The following is a 17,026-nucleotide window of genomic DNA, read 5'->3' on the forward strand; positions in this document are numbered from 1 at the left end:
CTCAGGACTTCAGAGATTTATTTCATGTGTAGGAGATCAAAAGAAAATACCTCAAAGCTTCATTGTATCTGAATAAACAAGAAGGTGTGAAATGCTCATGAAGGATTTGTCTGGCACAAACATGCATGACAATGAGTCCAACAAATCTCACATGGATACTGTAGAGGAGTTTTACTGGTTTTTTAGTTTTAGTTTTTTTCCAGCTCCTGTTATAGGTGCTGGAAAACTGCAAATAAAAAAACACATCTTGGCAAATATAATTCCAGAGATAGTACTACAGCAACGCACAGATCCTCAAGATTACAAGCTCAGCACTCGTTTTCTCTACAGCAGAGTTATTCTGGTTTTCTGGAATAATTGCCTTCTTGCAAACAAGATAAAATGAGATAAAATAATTCTCATTTTAAGAGTGTTGCACATCATATCAAACTCTAATCTAACTCTCTGGATCCCCGTACTGTTGAATATTCTGTTACAAATGTTCAATGCTGAGGTGGATGTATGGTGGAAATACTGGTGAAATCTGTTCTGTAATGGCCTGAAAGAAACTCTGCTTGCCCAGAGTCCAGACAGTGCTTTGCATTTTACAATTCACATTTGCCCTGAAATGTACAAAATTTTTAAGTCAACATCCTGAAACATGAGCAGCTGCTGAAGTGGCAGCCTAGGAACTCATTTTACTCTAGCTAAAGCAGAGCCTACCCTATGCTGACACAACACAGCTAACTCAGGCCTAGCTGGGAGAATCACAAGCTGTGGAAATCTTTCACATGACATAAAGATGATGAACTGGATTGCAGCTGTGGTAGACTCCAGACCCATGTTGTTAATGACTATATAGCACATGTTTATGCAGCGACATAAAAGCAATTCATCAGCTCTCCCTGGACTTGACTGAATGGCTCAGTAAGCTTGGTGTGAATTTCATAGTCTGTTGTTGCTTTTGAAATGTTTTTTCTTGAGATAGGGGAAAGAAAGTGGTAGATTGAGGAACTCTGAGAAGCATTCCTCATCTGCTCACAGGAAGACACAGTTTCCTTCCAGCACAGCCAAGACCTGGGAAGTCACCAGTGTCCACACATTCCTTACTGAGACACAAATCCTGTTATCACAGATCGACACCTAAAACAGATTCCACCATCCAGAGCCACACAAGAATTACTGCTGAGCTTCGGAGAGCTCCTGCATTTGTTTGGACAGTGGCTCCCTTTGCCCCAGCCATCTGGGCTATATTCTCTTGAGGTATTTCAGATATGAAAATTGCCTTGCAAAATCAATCCTTTTTATTTTACAGGCCTGCATATGAAGATTATATGTCCATTAAGTTTGTCATGCATATCACCTGGTGTCCAAACAAAAAGGCCATTTCTCATTCTCTACTAAAGTTTTCATAAGTACTTTTGATTAGAGCATCTTGACTTTGATTTACTGTCACCATTACATATAATTGCATTCCTAATTCCAGTATGAAGTAAAAAGAAACCTTATTCAACATGAAGCACTTCCATTATCTTTAAATACATACTTTCTATTATTTCAATAATAATTATTCACCAGGGTGAATAAAACACAAACTGCAAAACTGGATTACCATAGTTGAATTTGACCTGAAATAGCCTGAATCTGATACTGTATCAACAGAAAAAATGCTTGGTCACAGCACTCCTCTATTTTTCATTTATGTGAGACCACAGAAATGTATTAATTATGTACACAATCATATCTGATAAGACTTAGAAAGGGGAATGTATACAGCTGGGAGAATTCACACCCAACAAAATACATAAGCAGCTGAATAAATGTTCTTCTATCACGTTACTTGGTCCAAACCACTTGGTTCTTTCTCTGCTGATCATCCTCTTTCAGATATAACTTGGATTATATTTAGGCCAAAATGTCTGCTTCACTTGGGTTAATCAATTTTCACTTTTTGCCTCCTACTAATACATATTTGGTGGAGTGTAAAGCACAAAATTCTGTCAAAATCTTCATTAATCCAAGTTGTATCAGTGTTTTTTTATAAAAAAGTTATGACAGCCTAAATATATGGAAGGTGAGTTCTACAGTGACTTTTTCTGAACCAAACACAAGAATCAGGCTGGTGAGGTCTCTGGCCTAAGAACTCTTCAATTTTTCATGCTCTAGGAAATCCTTAAAGCTATAGCTCCAGCACATCCCTTATCTAACCATGGTTACAGCAAGGCTATTGCTACAATGGACATTAATCATTTAGCAGGTGAAAACTTCCTGCATTCCAACTATCCAAATAGGGAATTTTACCTCCATTGACCACATATAATACAAAAACTGATTTAACAGTAAGCATCTGAAGTGGGCTTTCATTCTCCAACTGATTTTGCAGCAAACTGGAATCCATTCAATGACTGGAATTGGACAAAATACATGGAGGTATTTTATTAGCATGGATGAGTCCCATTGGGTAAAATTATACTGAGTGGCTTCCACTGCCTGTACCCCAATCCTGGTTCTCCTGCTATTAAACAGAAACCAGAGGCTGCAGACAGCACAGCCACAAACTTCAGCCTGGCCTGAAGCCAGGACACAGCCTGAGGTGCACAGCCATGCCCCAGGATGTTCTTCACAGTTCCTAAGGTTATTCACCCATAAGAAACATTCCTAGATAAATCAGTTAAGGAGAGATGATGGCTTTCATCTTCTGATGATTTCACCTGTCTTTGTTTCCAGTTCCAATTCTTTCGGCTTTGGCCCTCAGCATCATAGCAGGTCTCAGTGTTATTACCCCTCCAAGACCAAGTCTTTCAGTAATGTGAATGAACTTGCACTGTGAACCTCACAAATCTCACCAAGTTCTTAGGCATGAACTGATAAAAATCAGAAATACAACCCTCAAAAATTGGTAAAGAAAGAAAACAACCTATTCCTTGAGTATATTAGAAGTTAGTAATTCATTATTTTTAATACTGAGAATAATGCAATCATGAGAAAAAGACATTTGCCTAGCCCTGTGAGCATTCACCACTAGCAAAATTACTTAAATGAAAAAAAAAGGAGATAACTGTGTACACAAAATTAGCACGAGAATTAGCAATCAACTGTAGTTCATACAAGGTTCTTAGCAGATAGCATCATGTTTATTAATAAATGATGAACTGCTTAGTGGAGTTTTTGCTTAGTGATATCACTATAATAACAGACACATGTTTTATTTATGTTTCAAGTTACATCCAAAATAAGCGAGACATTCAGATGTCAGATTCTCTCTAATATCTAAAGATTCTTTATCCCAAATTTAAACTTCCACTGTTCTAGATGAGATAGCACTCCATCAAAACCAAGGGGAATAATATGACGACTTCAGTCACTGTGCTCATCTTTGGGGATTTTTATCCTGTGATACAACAAAGCAAAAACTGCATTTCTTAAAGCTGGCTGCACTTTTCTCATAAGGATGGTATTTTTTTTCTCTGTGGGATACAGTGCTATTTGTGCAGCAGATTGTATTTTGACAGATGCAACTGTATCATAAAAAGGCCCTTAGCACCATGAGACTGGTAGCTCACAAACATTCATGAGCTCCAGAATTTCTTTAAAAATCCCAATAACGAAAATATTTTTTAGAATGTAAAATGCCTGAAAGCCACTTACCTCCCCCACACCAGTCTGCAGAATTTTCAGTCCAGTGGTTTTTTCAAGCCTCTCTTTGTTTATGGCTGTAAGGAAAAATGAAGATTGAGAGAGTTAAAGGACAGCTGGAATATGTATGATTTCACAGCATTTCCCACCAACCTTCTTTCCTTCATCAATATATTCACGACAGTTCATACCTATTCTATCTATGGAATATCTTTCCCTGAGAGAAGCTCTGCTATTCAGTTTTGTTGAATGCATATTTATGCTATTAATTGCTCATTATTATGTGAAAAAGAAAGCCAAGCTAATTCTATTTTCCACAATATTACACACATTTAACACAGATACAGAATTTGTTTGGCAAGTTCTTTTCTGAGGATATTTCCCACTTGCTTGCATTGAAGAGCAGAGCAGTAATTTACCATGAGAACAGCACTGTCATTGTGTAGGACTTTTCACAACAGATACAGACTCTTATCTCACAGGTAAAATAAAGAGCTTATTTCACACCACCAGGATGCAATGCACATTTTTTTTTAAATTTCATTTTTTCTCTTTATCAGCATCTATATCACTAAAAGCATTAAAAACTACAATAAAGCAACCCATAATAAAGCAGTTAAATAAAAGTGATAATCACTAAGACTACAATCATACTTGGAACCCAAACATGCTCAGGGCATGGGCTTGAGCACTGTTGTACAATTGCCCATTCCCTTAATCCCATGGTCTGATATGTTTTGGCCTGTGACTGTCAGCAGCCTCAAAAAACAGTGTTCAACCACATTTCTGGGAACAGGATGAGATTATTCCTAGCTGGGTGTATGGGTATTGCCATTTCATTTTGGATGGGGAGATATTAACCTTCTAGTTGCAAACTTTGTCAGTTGGACTCGTGGCCAAAACCCAGCCACCTGGCTTGATTTATTTATGCGTAGCAGTGAAGCCTTGCAGTCTTGTTAACCTCTCCTTCCTTTAGCTGTCTGTAATCCAAGTGAGTCCTCTGGGTTCTCTCTGCTGTCTTTGGAAAGGGATGCACATTTAATGTGGTGAGTCACCCCACACATCTTACACATATCTGCAGGCACCTACCTCTTCTTTGATTACGAACAAAATTTGATAGATGCAGCTTCTCAATTTGGGTTGCCTGAAGCAAACCTTCCAATCAGAAAGGTCAAGAAGTGCTAGGAACATACTGCACACTGTAAATTTACATGAAGATACTTAAGGGAATGAACTTTTTTTTTAAATTTGTGAAAAATTCCCTTTAATTGTTGCCATTTGAAACATTTAAAACAGCTCAGATTTCAGCAGATTTGAAGATTATTCTGAACTGATACGTTATTGAGTTTGTCCAAAGCGCAACACAAATGACTGACATTTATTCCAGAGGTAAGTCTGATTATTAGGCTCCATCTCACCACTTATGGTAAGATTTTTTAAAGAGTTTTTACATGCAAAGACTCAAGAAGTTACACCTCTAGCAATTCCAACACAGAAAAACTTTTCTGACCGCCTTCTGCAAGGGGTGAATATTGCCCTCAATGCAAACAAAGAAGAAATCTCTGCACACACTTTAGACCCAGACCCTTTTATTTTTGCATCTTTTTAATATGCTGATTAAGCAGAGAGGAAATTGGAGTCCAAAGCTAAGAAAGCTTAAATGCACGTTTTGCTGAATGACAACCTAAAACCTGCATGCAATACTCACATACTTAACACCTGTGCCATGCTTTATACGTTCACAAACATTTTTATTCCACACAGAGCCAAAGGGACCATGGGAAGGCAAGTTGACAGAAACACGAAATATGAGACCATGTTTTGCAGTGTTGTATATCTTGTGCAGTATGAATTTCCAAAAAAATAAGTAAATCTTTGAAAAGATATGCCATGCTACCACACTGACCATCCTTGCACCCAAAAAACACATTAAAGGCATTTTTCTACCAAGTGCAAAAATTGAAGATTTATAAAATGAGAAAGTTCCACAGCCTCCTTCAAAGAGACTGAATGGTCCAACAAAGGATTCTTTGGCAGCTTAGGATAAAGAAAACTGCACAGCAGAATGGCTGCAAAATAAATGGTTATAAGTAAACAACAAAGCTTAAATCCCACTGTGTAATTTCTTACCACATGAACAGTTAATAGAAAATATTGGGTCTGCTGAATCGCTGAATTTTATAATTACTATTACAGATTTGACCTCCTTTTCATAGGTTTCCTGCAGACATTAATTATTGAAGCTTTGATATTAAAAAACAACAACACAAAAGGTTTATTTAATAGCCCTGCTTTCCCCCTTGATATTGGCTGAAACACAAAGGACAGGTCTGACAGCCATGCTAACACAAGCCCTGCCAAAATTAGGAGGCATGGAAGGCACGAGGTGTTATTGATTAAATCATAACTGGAAAATGGTCAAGCCCAGGCTCTGTCAGACTGTGGAGAGAGACACGGCTCAGAGTGTCAGGCGTGTACAGCTGAGAATTTTAGCTAACCTTGAACTCCACAAGTTGCCCAGGAAGGTCAAGAAATTCTGTCAAAAATGGTGCTGAAGCTGAAGCAGTAACCACGTATCAAGCAGCTGCTTCAAGCTGTGGAATGGTGAATACAAGCACTTAACCTTTTCTACACAGGACTATAATGGAGAACTTAAAATAAGAAGACATAGTCAATAGAGATAGATGGAAGAACTGGTGGGAAAATGTATTCAGATATTAAGAACATGCTACTAATTCTCTGAAAATTGGCCCAAATGTTTGAAAATATCTTAATGTACTAACTGCTAACTTTTACTCAAATACCAGTATATAGCAGCTGATGTTTCAGTAGCAAATTTTATGAAAGTAGAAATTACAGTTCTGGGTAACACAGTATACTGGACATTTCATCAAAGTTATTTTTTTTCTGGTCACAGTTTAAAGTCCTATAATACTAATGGAAAACTGACAAACTCATCAGCAAAGAGGCACAAAAAAAAAAGCTATTCAAAATAGAAAAAAAAAAAAAGAAAAGAAAAAGAAAAATACCCCAAGCAAATCCCTCTCAAACCAGTTAGCAACACAAAAATCCATTTTTTAATCTTCCACTGAAACAAAAACGGCTTCCAAACACGCAAAAACGGAGGCCTTTAAATTAAATTCACTAGATGAAGGATATGCAAATTACCTGAAGAAGCGGAGCCCTATAATGTTCTCAAAATTCTGCAATAGCCTATTTAATTAGTATTTTAATTTATCAGAATAATTCTTTGCACTTGACAATTTATGCAGTATTCCATATAATTAAGCACGTAGCTACAGTGGAATAATTTTGCCTACTCTCTGTATACCAGTTATTTTAACCTGAAAGAATCTGTGGAAGTCTCTTCTGTGATCTAAATTACAATGGGGACAACTTAATGGCTTTGCTCTATTAGAGAGCATGATGAGGGTGTTACTGAGTGTTTAAGGGTAGGGATTGTCACTGCTCAGTCTCCACCAACCTGAGGGAGGTCTGATGTGTTTTCTGAGGGCAAACGTTTATTTCTTTAGCAGTTATCTGTCAGTGGCACAGGCAGGAATTGGAGTGCGTAGGTTTGGCAGGTTTAACCTCAGAGCCCATCAGTTATTAGAAGGAGCAAGTTATGGAGGGCTCTGAGCAGAGCTCCAGCCTCATTACTGCACTTCTGGAAGGAGGTTTTTTATCAAGCAGGCTGCCAAGCACAGCTGCACCCTCCAGCTGACTCATGGGAGCACAAACTGGCACGAGTGGGAGAAAGGGAACCAGGTTCAGCAGGGTTTCAGCAGGAAGCCTCCCCAGTTTGGCTCCCCAAAGAAGAAACCACCCATAAATATGAAAAATGTTTCTGGGAAGATGGCATCACTCACAAGGAAAACTTGATTGTTGGTGTGTATCTGACTTTGAGTGTGTGTTGTATTTAATTGAATGTAGGGAAAAAAGGACTTATGGGCATATGATTCCCTTGTCTGCTATTATCTGCCCATTTTAGGATGAGCCAATTCCTGCTCTAGACTCACTAACTATATTGATTGGACCTCCAGTCAATAAATTGAGGGCAACTAATTCAGATTTACTTTAGGCTGTCAGATGAATTCTACAATCACTGTTTTCTTCCCATGAGCTTGTTGCAAAGTTCTGTTCAAAGAGCCAGCCACATTTAGAAGAATTTCATTTATTTTCCTCTCTGAGGAAAAGAGGAAGAGATTTCCAGAGAGATGGTGCTTATTACAGTTTTTAGCTTTTTAACACGTATCTCTAAGACAAGCAAATGCTACATTTATTTACATGCAGTTGGACTTTTCTTTATCCTCCCCCCTACAAGGAACCCTTGAATATTTGGAAAGCTTCTTCATAGCATGGTTCAGAGAGAGTGGCTTTGTCTTTGGCAGGGCCACACACTGTGCCATGCATGTACACAGCAAGTCAAAAGCACAACATGGAATATTCAAAATGCATCAGCTCAGAACAAGAATGACCAAATCAAGTGGCCAGATAAAGTGAGAAGAAAGGTTCCTGTACTAAATTTTACAATGTCATTAGTGAGGAACAAATACACAAGCTGCAGGCAGAAGGTATTTTGTCCTCCAATCTTTACAGGGTGATGGCACGAGATAGTTGCTTCATGTGTAATTTCTATTTAACTGGCAGCCAGGCCTGGAGTGGAAATGGTTGCAGAAAAGTCAAAGCCACGTCTCTGTGCTAGCAACAGCCTGCTAAATACTATGTCATATTCAATTTTCAAGTCATTTTTCAAGTGATTTTAATTAGATATTGTTTCAATCTCATGTGCATTAATTTAATTTCTGATATCAACATTTCAGCTTTCAATCTGTTCAGATGCAGTACCTTGCTGCCTGGAGTAATTTAAAATATTGTTTGCATCTCCAGCAATTTTGAGAGCACACATCCTTTACAACCTGCTGTAGCCAATAAAACCAGCAGATGGAAATTCAGACCATGCTCACCACTCCCTGAGCACCTTTGCATTCTCACAGATTTTGGTATGAGACAGCTAAATCTCCATGCTCACAATCAAGGAGTTTTCTATCTCTGTTTGTATTTAATTCTGTACAAAAAATACACACAGAATCCCTTTCTCAGGGAAATAGCAACACTGCATGTTTTTCTAAGATGGAAATGGGGCCACACTTGAATATCTGTCAAGAGCTGTATATTTTTAAAACTTATTCACAGAAACAAGGTCACTTTCCCCACTCTAAACCATCTACCTCCTACATCCATGGCCAGGTAATATTCAAGGATAGAGTAGCAATGATTTTAGACAGCAGGACCTCAGGTACCTATGTCTTTGCATAGATTAGGGATGCATTTTAAACACATTTGTTCTGCATGACTGCTTGTATTGACTTATTTCCACTTCTTCAATAAATAACTGCTCAATTGTATGTCTTCCTTTAACTTTCCTTTAAAATGAGCACACCGCTATTCTAAAATCTGATATTTAAATTGCAATAAAGGAGTTTGGGATGTATGAAATGACAATTTTTTATTTTTCTGGAGTTTTTTCTGCTTCATGATGGGATCCATCTCTACAAACTTTGCTGTCTCAACTAGGAAGTCAGTCAAATTCCCTGCCTTGTCAAGAGAAGTAAATAGATATCACCTGAGATTTACTTATCCCATCCTGAGATCACTACAGTTTATTATTTTTTTACATATATATATATATATACATATGCCTGGAAATGCCTGCTGCATGAACCAATCCTATTTTTTTTTTTGTTTGTTTCCACAGGCATTTCCGTGTAAGAAATACATGTACACAACCTCCAAAATACTTCAGCAGTAAAACATTTCAACAGACAATGCCATGGCTACAGAGATTTTTAAGGTGTGGTGTAAGGATGATTCTGTTTCTGAAGTATGAAAAAACCCAGTTTAATTGAATTAGAACTGTGTAAATGAAAAACCTTTATCTAACCTAAATATATATTTTGGCAGAACTTCAGGAACCCATTATCAAAAATATTCTGTTAAATAATATCAGCAGATTGGTGTCCATCAAAAGAAGAGTTTTGAGTAATAACAAAAATAACCATCCTCTGGATATGTATTTTTTTGTTATATGTTGTATATATGCATATATGTGTGGACATATGTATGTATATATATATTGTTATATGTTGTATATGCTTTAGAAACACAAAATATAATTCAATGACTGCTTAACAGTGACAATTTTTAACACTACTGGCCATTTTAGCTGTGACAATCCAATGCTGCACATTACTTGACAGAGTGCAATGCATGTATGTATAACAACTCGCTTGCATACTTAAAACACTTATCCATTATTTATAGCAAAAGTTGTACCAGTTCAGCCAGTGTTAGCAGAAAATGAAAAAAAGAAGTGTCATTCCACTTTTCACATCAAAATTTGTTCACATAAATATTCCTTGACAAGTATCAGCTCTGAACAGAAAATTCAGATGAAACAATCTGCAGGGTGTTGAGCTGAAACTGGAGCTGGTTCAGGTAGATCAAGGTGTGACTACTGTGCAGTGCTTCTCTGCAGAGTTATTTCTGGGTGATTGCTAATGATAAATTATTAATAAATTATTAATTGTCATTTCAAAGTCTCCCTTAGCTTAATGTCAAAGTTCACCATCATATGTCCAACCTTAACATTTAAAAACCAGAAAGCAAGATCTGTGGTCGCAGGGGAAGGACAGGCAAAAAAACCACCTGGGCCTTTCTTGGCCTTTCCCATGCAGAGCACTCTTGGCCTCCAAGACAAGCTTAAGGCTACAGATTTTTTCCTTTTAAATAGAAAAGTTTTTGGAATAACAATATAAAGGAACATGTTTTCTGCCTTGTTTTATTTATAGTCAAGAATTCAACAGATTGCTTTAATTTTCTTGGGCTGTAAATACTACACAAAAAAATCAAGCAGAGAATAGCAGTAACTCAGCTTTTCAAGAGTAGCTAATATTCTGGTTTCGTATCTGCTTTTTCCTGCTATTTGAATAGCCTCTCTTTCCATATAACTCATTTTGATCTCTCAGGATATCCATTGCAGCTCCTCTTTGTGATTACTTATTTTTAAATAAGCAGAAAGAACCACTGAAGTCATCCAGATGTTGATCCTTATGGTTGCACCTTTGTAGAAATTCAGGAAACCCTGTTATCTGAAACTTAACTGGCCTTCTGTGATTTCTTTAGAATAGATGATGTGTTACTGGGGCAAAGGAAAGGACCAAACCATCTCTCCAGAAGTCTACAAGATACTTTTCCCAGAGTTTCCATTATTTCTTAACACAAAAGAAACAGGCAGACTCAGGAAAAGAAATCCAAGAATAGTTGCTGCATTTTTAAAGAAGCAATCCACACCTCCCCTAGGGTGTACCTGGAAAGTGCACTGACCCCCTTTCATATACAAAATATTTAAAATACTCATATTAGCATCTAACTATTAATCTTCATGTGCATTATGCTCTACCTTTTTATCATTCTCCAGCCTGCATCATTTTGAGTCTTATCCTGAAACAGTAAGAAATGTATGAATTATTCTTACACTTATTTAAAATTTGTCAAAACCTTTGGATGGACACTGCAGTGCATTTGCGCTGGTTTATGAAAAATTTAACGGACACTACCACTAATTCTCAGCATGTCAAATGTTGTTTTTAATAAATACACATTCAAGAACTGTCATTTTTTTCCCAGTCATTTCCTCAGTTAATAAACAGCACCCTGTAGGTTCATTTCTTTAATGATCCAAAACACAACTTCAAGACACGTTATTTGTTATTCATCTGCGACTACACTTAATGTCATCCTCGTGGCACAAATGTAACAAGACTGAGTCATAAAAACATTAGCAATATTTCAACTGACTGGCTCACTAAATCATGAATAGCACAGCTAATGCACAAGGTCATTCACTAACAAAATCTATTTGCTGTGCCTCAGAATAAAATGAAAATATTTATTACCAAGGATGCCACTAGTAACAAGAGTCACAATAAAGCTTTCAGATGAGAGTGAATAGGGACAATGTTAACTTGCCCATTGTTTCTCAGAACAGTTTTTCATAATTCTGCTTTCATGAAAATTCTGGAGGTTACTTCACTACATTTAAAAGGAATTCTTGAAAATCAGCAAGAATGGAAAAACCCTTATATTTCAGAAATATAAGCCAAATATTTTTTGAAGAATATAAATTTAATCATGCCATAAAAATCCATTATTTTTATCCTTGGGTGGGTGAAGTGCAAAATAAGGAAGATAAATGCTTGCCTACAGAGATAACTGTGTCCTAAATGCATTTACAGGATTTGAATGTGCCTGTGTCTGCAGGTATGCACATTTGAGAAGAATGAGAAGGATATAACAGGAAGGATCTGAGTCTGTGAAGGATGGCTGCTTTGCAGTACTCAAAATATTATGATTATTACAACCTTCCCTACAATGCTTTTCATGGCCAGAATCACTGTGCCAAAGGCACTGAGCAAACATGCTATTAAAAGGTGGTTCCTGTGCAAAAGAGCTTATATCCACCAAACAAGTGGAGACAGTAATTGGTGGCAGAGGGGTAGAGATAACAAGGAATGGATATTGGGCAAGAGAACAGCAGAATGCCAAGGCTGCCTCCATCCACACAACATTCTTTCTCTTTTTTTTGGCATGGGAAGTGATGTGTTCAGCTAAGCCTTATAAATCCTTTAAAAGCTGCAGCACTTTCACCATTTCACTGTTAGGGGCAGAAGAGACTTATTGGCAGGGTTTAAAATAAGGAGAAATGGCAGGAAAGGAGACTGATCAGCTCTCCCAGAAGTGTGGAAGCAAAGGCAAAGCTTTCCCATTCTGTAAATGGTATGAAGGAGAGGTGCCGCCTTTGTGGTAGGTTTAACCCAGTGCTCACTGGAGTGAGTTTCTGCTGGCATCATCCCTCTCCTTTCCTCCTTTATGGAAATATTTACTAGGACTTTCCTTCAATGTGTAGAAAAGGCTACCTGGGCTGTGCCACTCCCCCACAGTGCCAGTTCCATCTGAGCATGTTAAAAATCCAATTATAAACCTCTCATTGGGAAAAATGCTGTTCTGTGTCCCAGACCCGTGTGCTTTGTGTGAGAATCCTACATCCCAAAAGCAAAGCGTTTTTTCATGCTACATTTTAAAAAAGAAATCATAAGCAACTGCAGAAATATTCAAGTTAAAGAAGACAGGTGAATTGACAGTGAGAGGCTGTGGACTAATGCTGTGAATCAGGAGTCTGCCCTGCTGATGAAACTGTCCATCAAAATACCAGCTACACCCTCTTATGAGTAGCCCCTTATCCTTTGTATTTTCCAAATGTGCATCATTAGTAAAAACGCCATTATTTAAACTAGTTGAGCCTACTTGGTCAATTTTGACTGACATGGTTTAGAGAGTGACCACAGGAGCTGTTCCACCAGCCAACACACGACAGCAGTAACCTCTCTCAAGGGTATGATAACCCCTTTCATTGGCACTGACTCATTCAGAAGGAGACATTGGCCCACAGCCTTTATAAGGCTGTCAGACTTGTATGGATTAAGCAATTTAACACATAGGAATCATTACTGCATACAATTTTCGAGAAATGTAAATGAAATGCCTATCTGCTTTATGCATACATGGGCACAGGTCACTATTAGAGTGCAAGCCATTTCTGCATGCTATTTTCAGGAAAAAAATCAGCACAATAGCATTCTTATGGGGTGAAAATCTATAGGAGAGTTAAAATCTCAGTGAAACATTTTCTGACTTCTGTGACTGCTGTGTTTGTCAGGCAGACACTGTCCCACCAAGACAGGCAGTAAAGTATCCCTAAAACTGTGAATAAAGCCCTCCTTTCTCCTCCCTGACACTATGGCCATAGCACAGATTTGTTTCTAGGGTTTCCCCTTCGTGGAAATATATGGAAACTAGCCTTAAAAGAAATATTTGCCACTGAAAAAGAAAGGTGGCTATCGCAAGAGCAGTATAGATAATGACTTCCTCAGGAAATAATTTTGCAAGAAAGTGGTTTGCGTATTTCCTGACCCTCTTGCTTTTGTAGACTGCTGGATCCAGGTCTGATTTCTAAAGGAGAGCACGCAGTTTTGAAGGTATTTTAAAATGCCTTTACATATCTATATCCCTATAGATCTATATTACACACCAGAGCCCGATACTTTATAAATACCCACAATAATCTACACACACACAAAACATGTATGCCTCAATATAAGATGCATGCATATAGCTTATTCCACACTCTACTCTTCAAAAAGGAATGCAGAACTGTAGTATAAACATAAATTAAGTATGAGGTATACATCTCCACCCATCAAGATTAATGTATATTATTATCCCTTGACCCCTTCTTAATGTTCCATTTTACCACGTTTCTAAAATATTTATATCATACAGGGTGTTAAATTATAGCAATTAAGACCATAGTATGGTTTTATTAATATTTCATCAAGAATGTTTCATAATTTGAATTTCCTTGGTGCCCTTCTGTTGCTTTGCTGAACACTGGGAATGAAGGGCATTTCTGTCTTTTTCTTCTTCATCTTTGCAGAACTTTACCAGAATTTTGTGGTTTTTTAGCCAGATGCAGAGCTTTGCAGCTACTGCCTTTTTACCTGGTGACTGATTAATGGAACAGTTTCAGGTTTGTTACGGCCAGTTCTGTGTCTCCAACAAAATAAAGACATCAGCAAACCAGAGATGGTCCAGAGAAGGGCCAATAAAGGGACTGAAACATGAATTCAAGCAGAGGCTCAGCCTGGGGTTTGTCTAGCAAAGACTTCACAGAGATCTAAATGGTAATTTAACTGCTGCTGGCTGCTGCTTGGGCAGGATTATAAAAAGGAGCCAAAATTTTGCAGAGACTCACACCAAAAGGACTTGAGGCAAATTGCTACAAAGGAAATTCTGATTGGACAGTAGGAAAAAATTATTTTCTTAGTAAGTGATGACTAAGCACTGGGACAGGCTGCCACGAGAAGCTGTAGAATTCATTGATATTTTCACAACTCAAGTGGAGCAGGGACCCAAGAACAAAAATTTCAAATTTGGCACTGCTTTAGCATTGTTCTGTACCCAATGAACTCCAGAGGTCCCTTCTGATTTCAAATTTTCTGTGATTATAAATATATACATATAAAAAACCATTTAAGACAATGATCTTCACAAGAAACTAATATTTCATTCCAACATTTCTGAAGTGCTGACTAACCCTTCCTTGAAAAAGGTACTACATGTTTTTATGAGGAAAGGCTGCTGTTCTCAGAAGTACCATCATGTGTCAGATCCAGCAGTTTTATTTCTGGATCAGTTTGTTCTTATGCAGCCAAGCACTTTAGGACACGTTCAGCAGATGAATCACAACCCAAAAACACTGGAAAGAAGAAGTGAAAAATTTGGGAAATTCAAAACCAACTAACATTTGGGGCATACAAATCTTCATGGACATCACAGCAGAGCTGAACAAGGCTATGACAGCAAAACTGGAGATGCTGCAAGGACTAAAAACTGGAACATTATGTGAATAGTGAAAAAAATAAAAGGAAAGTTTTTTTGAGAAAAGAAAGGTCTCTTCTTGAAGCACGGTGATGTCACTGCATAAATGGCAGGTGGTTAAAGGACACTGAGTTTTATCTCAGCCAAAGCATGAGACAAACAGACACCAAGGGAGTGGAGAAAGAGAGAGGGAGCCATGGAAACACAGAGGGATGGGGGTAAGGAAAAAACTACTCAGGACTTAGGTTTGGACACTCCCTACACTTTCCAATCTGTAATTCAATGGCAGTTTCCAAATGTAGTTGTAGATACCTGAAAATCAGGCATGTAGTTAAAGTTGCTTTGCTACTTCTCTTATAGCTGATAGAGGCATTTCCAGAGAGTGCTTCATCCTCTCTAATTCACATACAAATACAACATCACCATCCATTTTACATGCAGCCATGATACCCCAAAAGCAGCTGGGGGTTGATGCAAAGACTCCAGGAACTGATTTTCATGATACAGAAGCAGGTAGGTGATCTTTCAAGGAAAGTGGATATCAAATTAATGGGTAGAAAAACAACATGGAAAAAAGGGGAAATCTCTCCTAACCACAGGCTGAGTCACCCAGACTACAACAAAAACCTCTAACATTTTAGAGTGGTGATTTCCTATGATTCTGAAAGTGCAATTTCAAATGTAAAAGTAATTTTGGATTTTCTCCTAAAAAACCCCCTAGTATTTTTTCTCCATTTATATATTTTTTAAATTTTATACGTCTAAAATATAACACAGTAGTGAGTAAAACTAACAGAGAACGATAAAATCAACCTAGAAAAATTCAAAGTGAGAGAATAAAAGACTTAAATTGACAGTTGCAAAATATTTAATTAATTTTAAAATATTGAGTATGGTTTTTACTAAGTACAGACTACAGCATCTTATTTTTGCTTTCTGAATAATTAAAATGCTTTTTTGTACTGCAACTATGCTACAAAATACTTTAATAGATGAATTGTTTCACTCAGTACTTGCAACCTCTTTCAAAACTAATTGAATGTTAAAGTTTTTTGTATTTCCACTGGGGGTCAAAAAAAAAGAAAAAAGCAGAATTATCTGTACTACAAGAATCAATTTTGATTGATAAGACATACAAAAAACTTCCTACCCCATAAAATTTGTTGAACAAAGTTGACAAATCATCAGGAGGAGCAAGTACCTCCAGGGTTATGCTGAAAGGATTTGGTTGTTGTGGGAATTCATATAAATGGGGGCCCCAGCAAAGGAGTAATCTCTATATTACATTGTCACATTGCAGGAAGGCTTGATGCTCCTTCAGGTAACTGGGTGCCAAATATAAAAAATGAGCAATTTCAAGCAATTAGTTGCACCAAAGGTTGGATGAGAAACTGGATGTCCTGCTGCCTTACTAGTGGGGATAGAAAGGAGGGTTCTTTATCAGGTGTAGGATGGGTGAGGAGATGAAGGCAAGATAATTTGCAGGATGGCCCTTCTCTTTTTGATGGCTTACTTAATTAGAAGTTCAGTAATTTTGTATCTGGATAATTCCTTGGGTCAAGTTAGAAATGCAAATCCTACAAAAATTCACCTTAAATGGATAAAAACACCAAGGTCCTGTAAAAATAGATAAATATAGGATGGAATTATATGCAAGGTGTATGTGTTTTGTGTGTATGATGTATGCTGCTGCAGTAGGACTTGCATATATTTGAATATTCATTAGATCTTCAATATTGTGAAACAAAATGCAATAAAGGCAGAAAGTGAAACACAGATAACAGGGAGAAGATGCATCTCTTTCATTTCCCTAATTTCACAGTGTATAATGATCTACCCATCTATTTTCTTATTTAAAAATACCAACAAGATGTTTGGTATTATAAATTACATTAAATAATAGACATTAATA

The 17,026-nt window shown here is 37.4% G+C and overlaps 1 protein-coding gene across 1 annotated transcript in view; it reads right to left on the reverse strand.

Annotated features, from left to right (window-relative positions):
- Positions 1–17,026, reverse strand: part of PTPRN2 (protein tyrosine phosphatase receptor type N2) — a 634,908-nt gene that overhangs the window by 231,890 nt on the left and 385,992 nt on the right. Inside the window, exon 12 of the mRNA XM_064703906.1 lies at positions 3,628–3,692. Coding sequence (XP_064559976.1) covers positions 3,628–3,692 — 65 coding nt within the window. The remainder of the gene's footprint in view (positions 1–3,627; positions 3,693–17,026) is intronic.

Source organism: Zonotrichia leucophrys, chromosome 2 (assembly GCF_028769735.1).
Source record: "Zonotrichia leucophrys gambelii isolate GWCS_2022_RI chromosome 2, RI_Zleu_2.0, whole genome shotgun sequence".
Lineage (NCBI taxonomy): Eukaryota > Metazoa > Chordata > Aves > Passeriformes > Passerellidae > Zonotrichia > Zonotrichia leucophrys.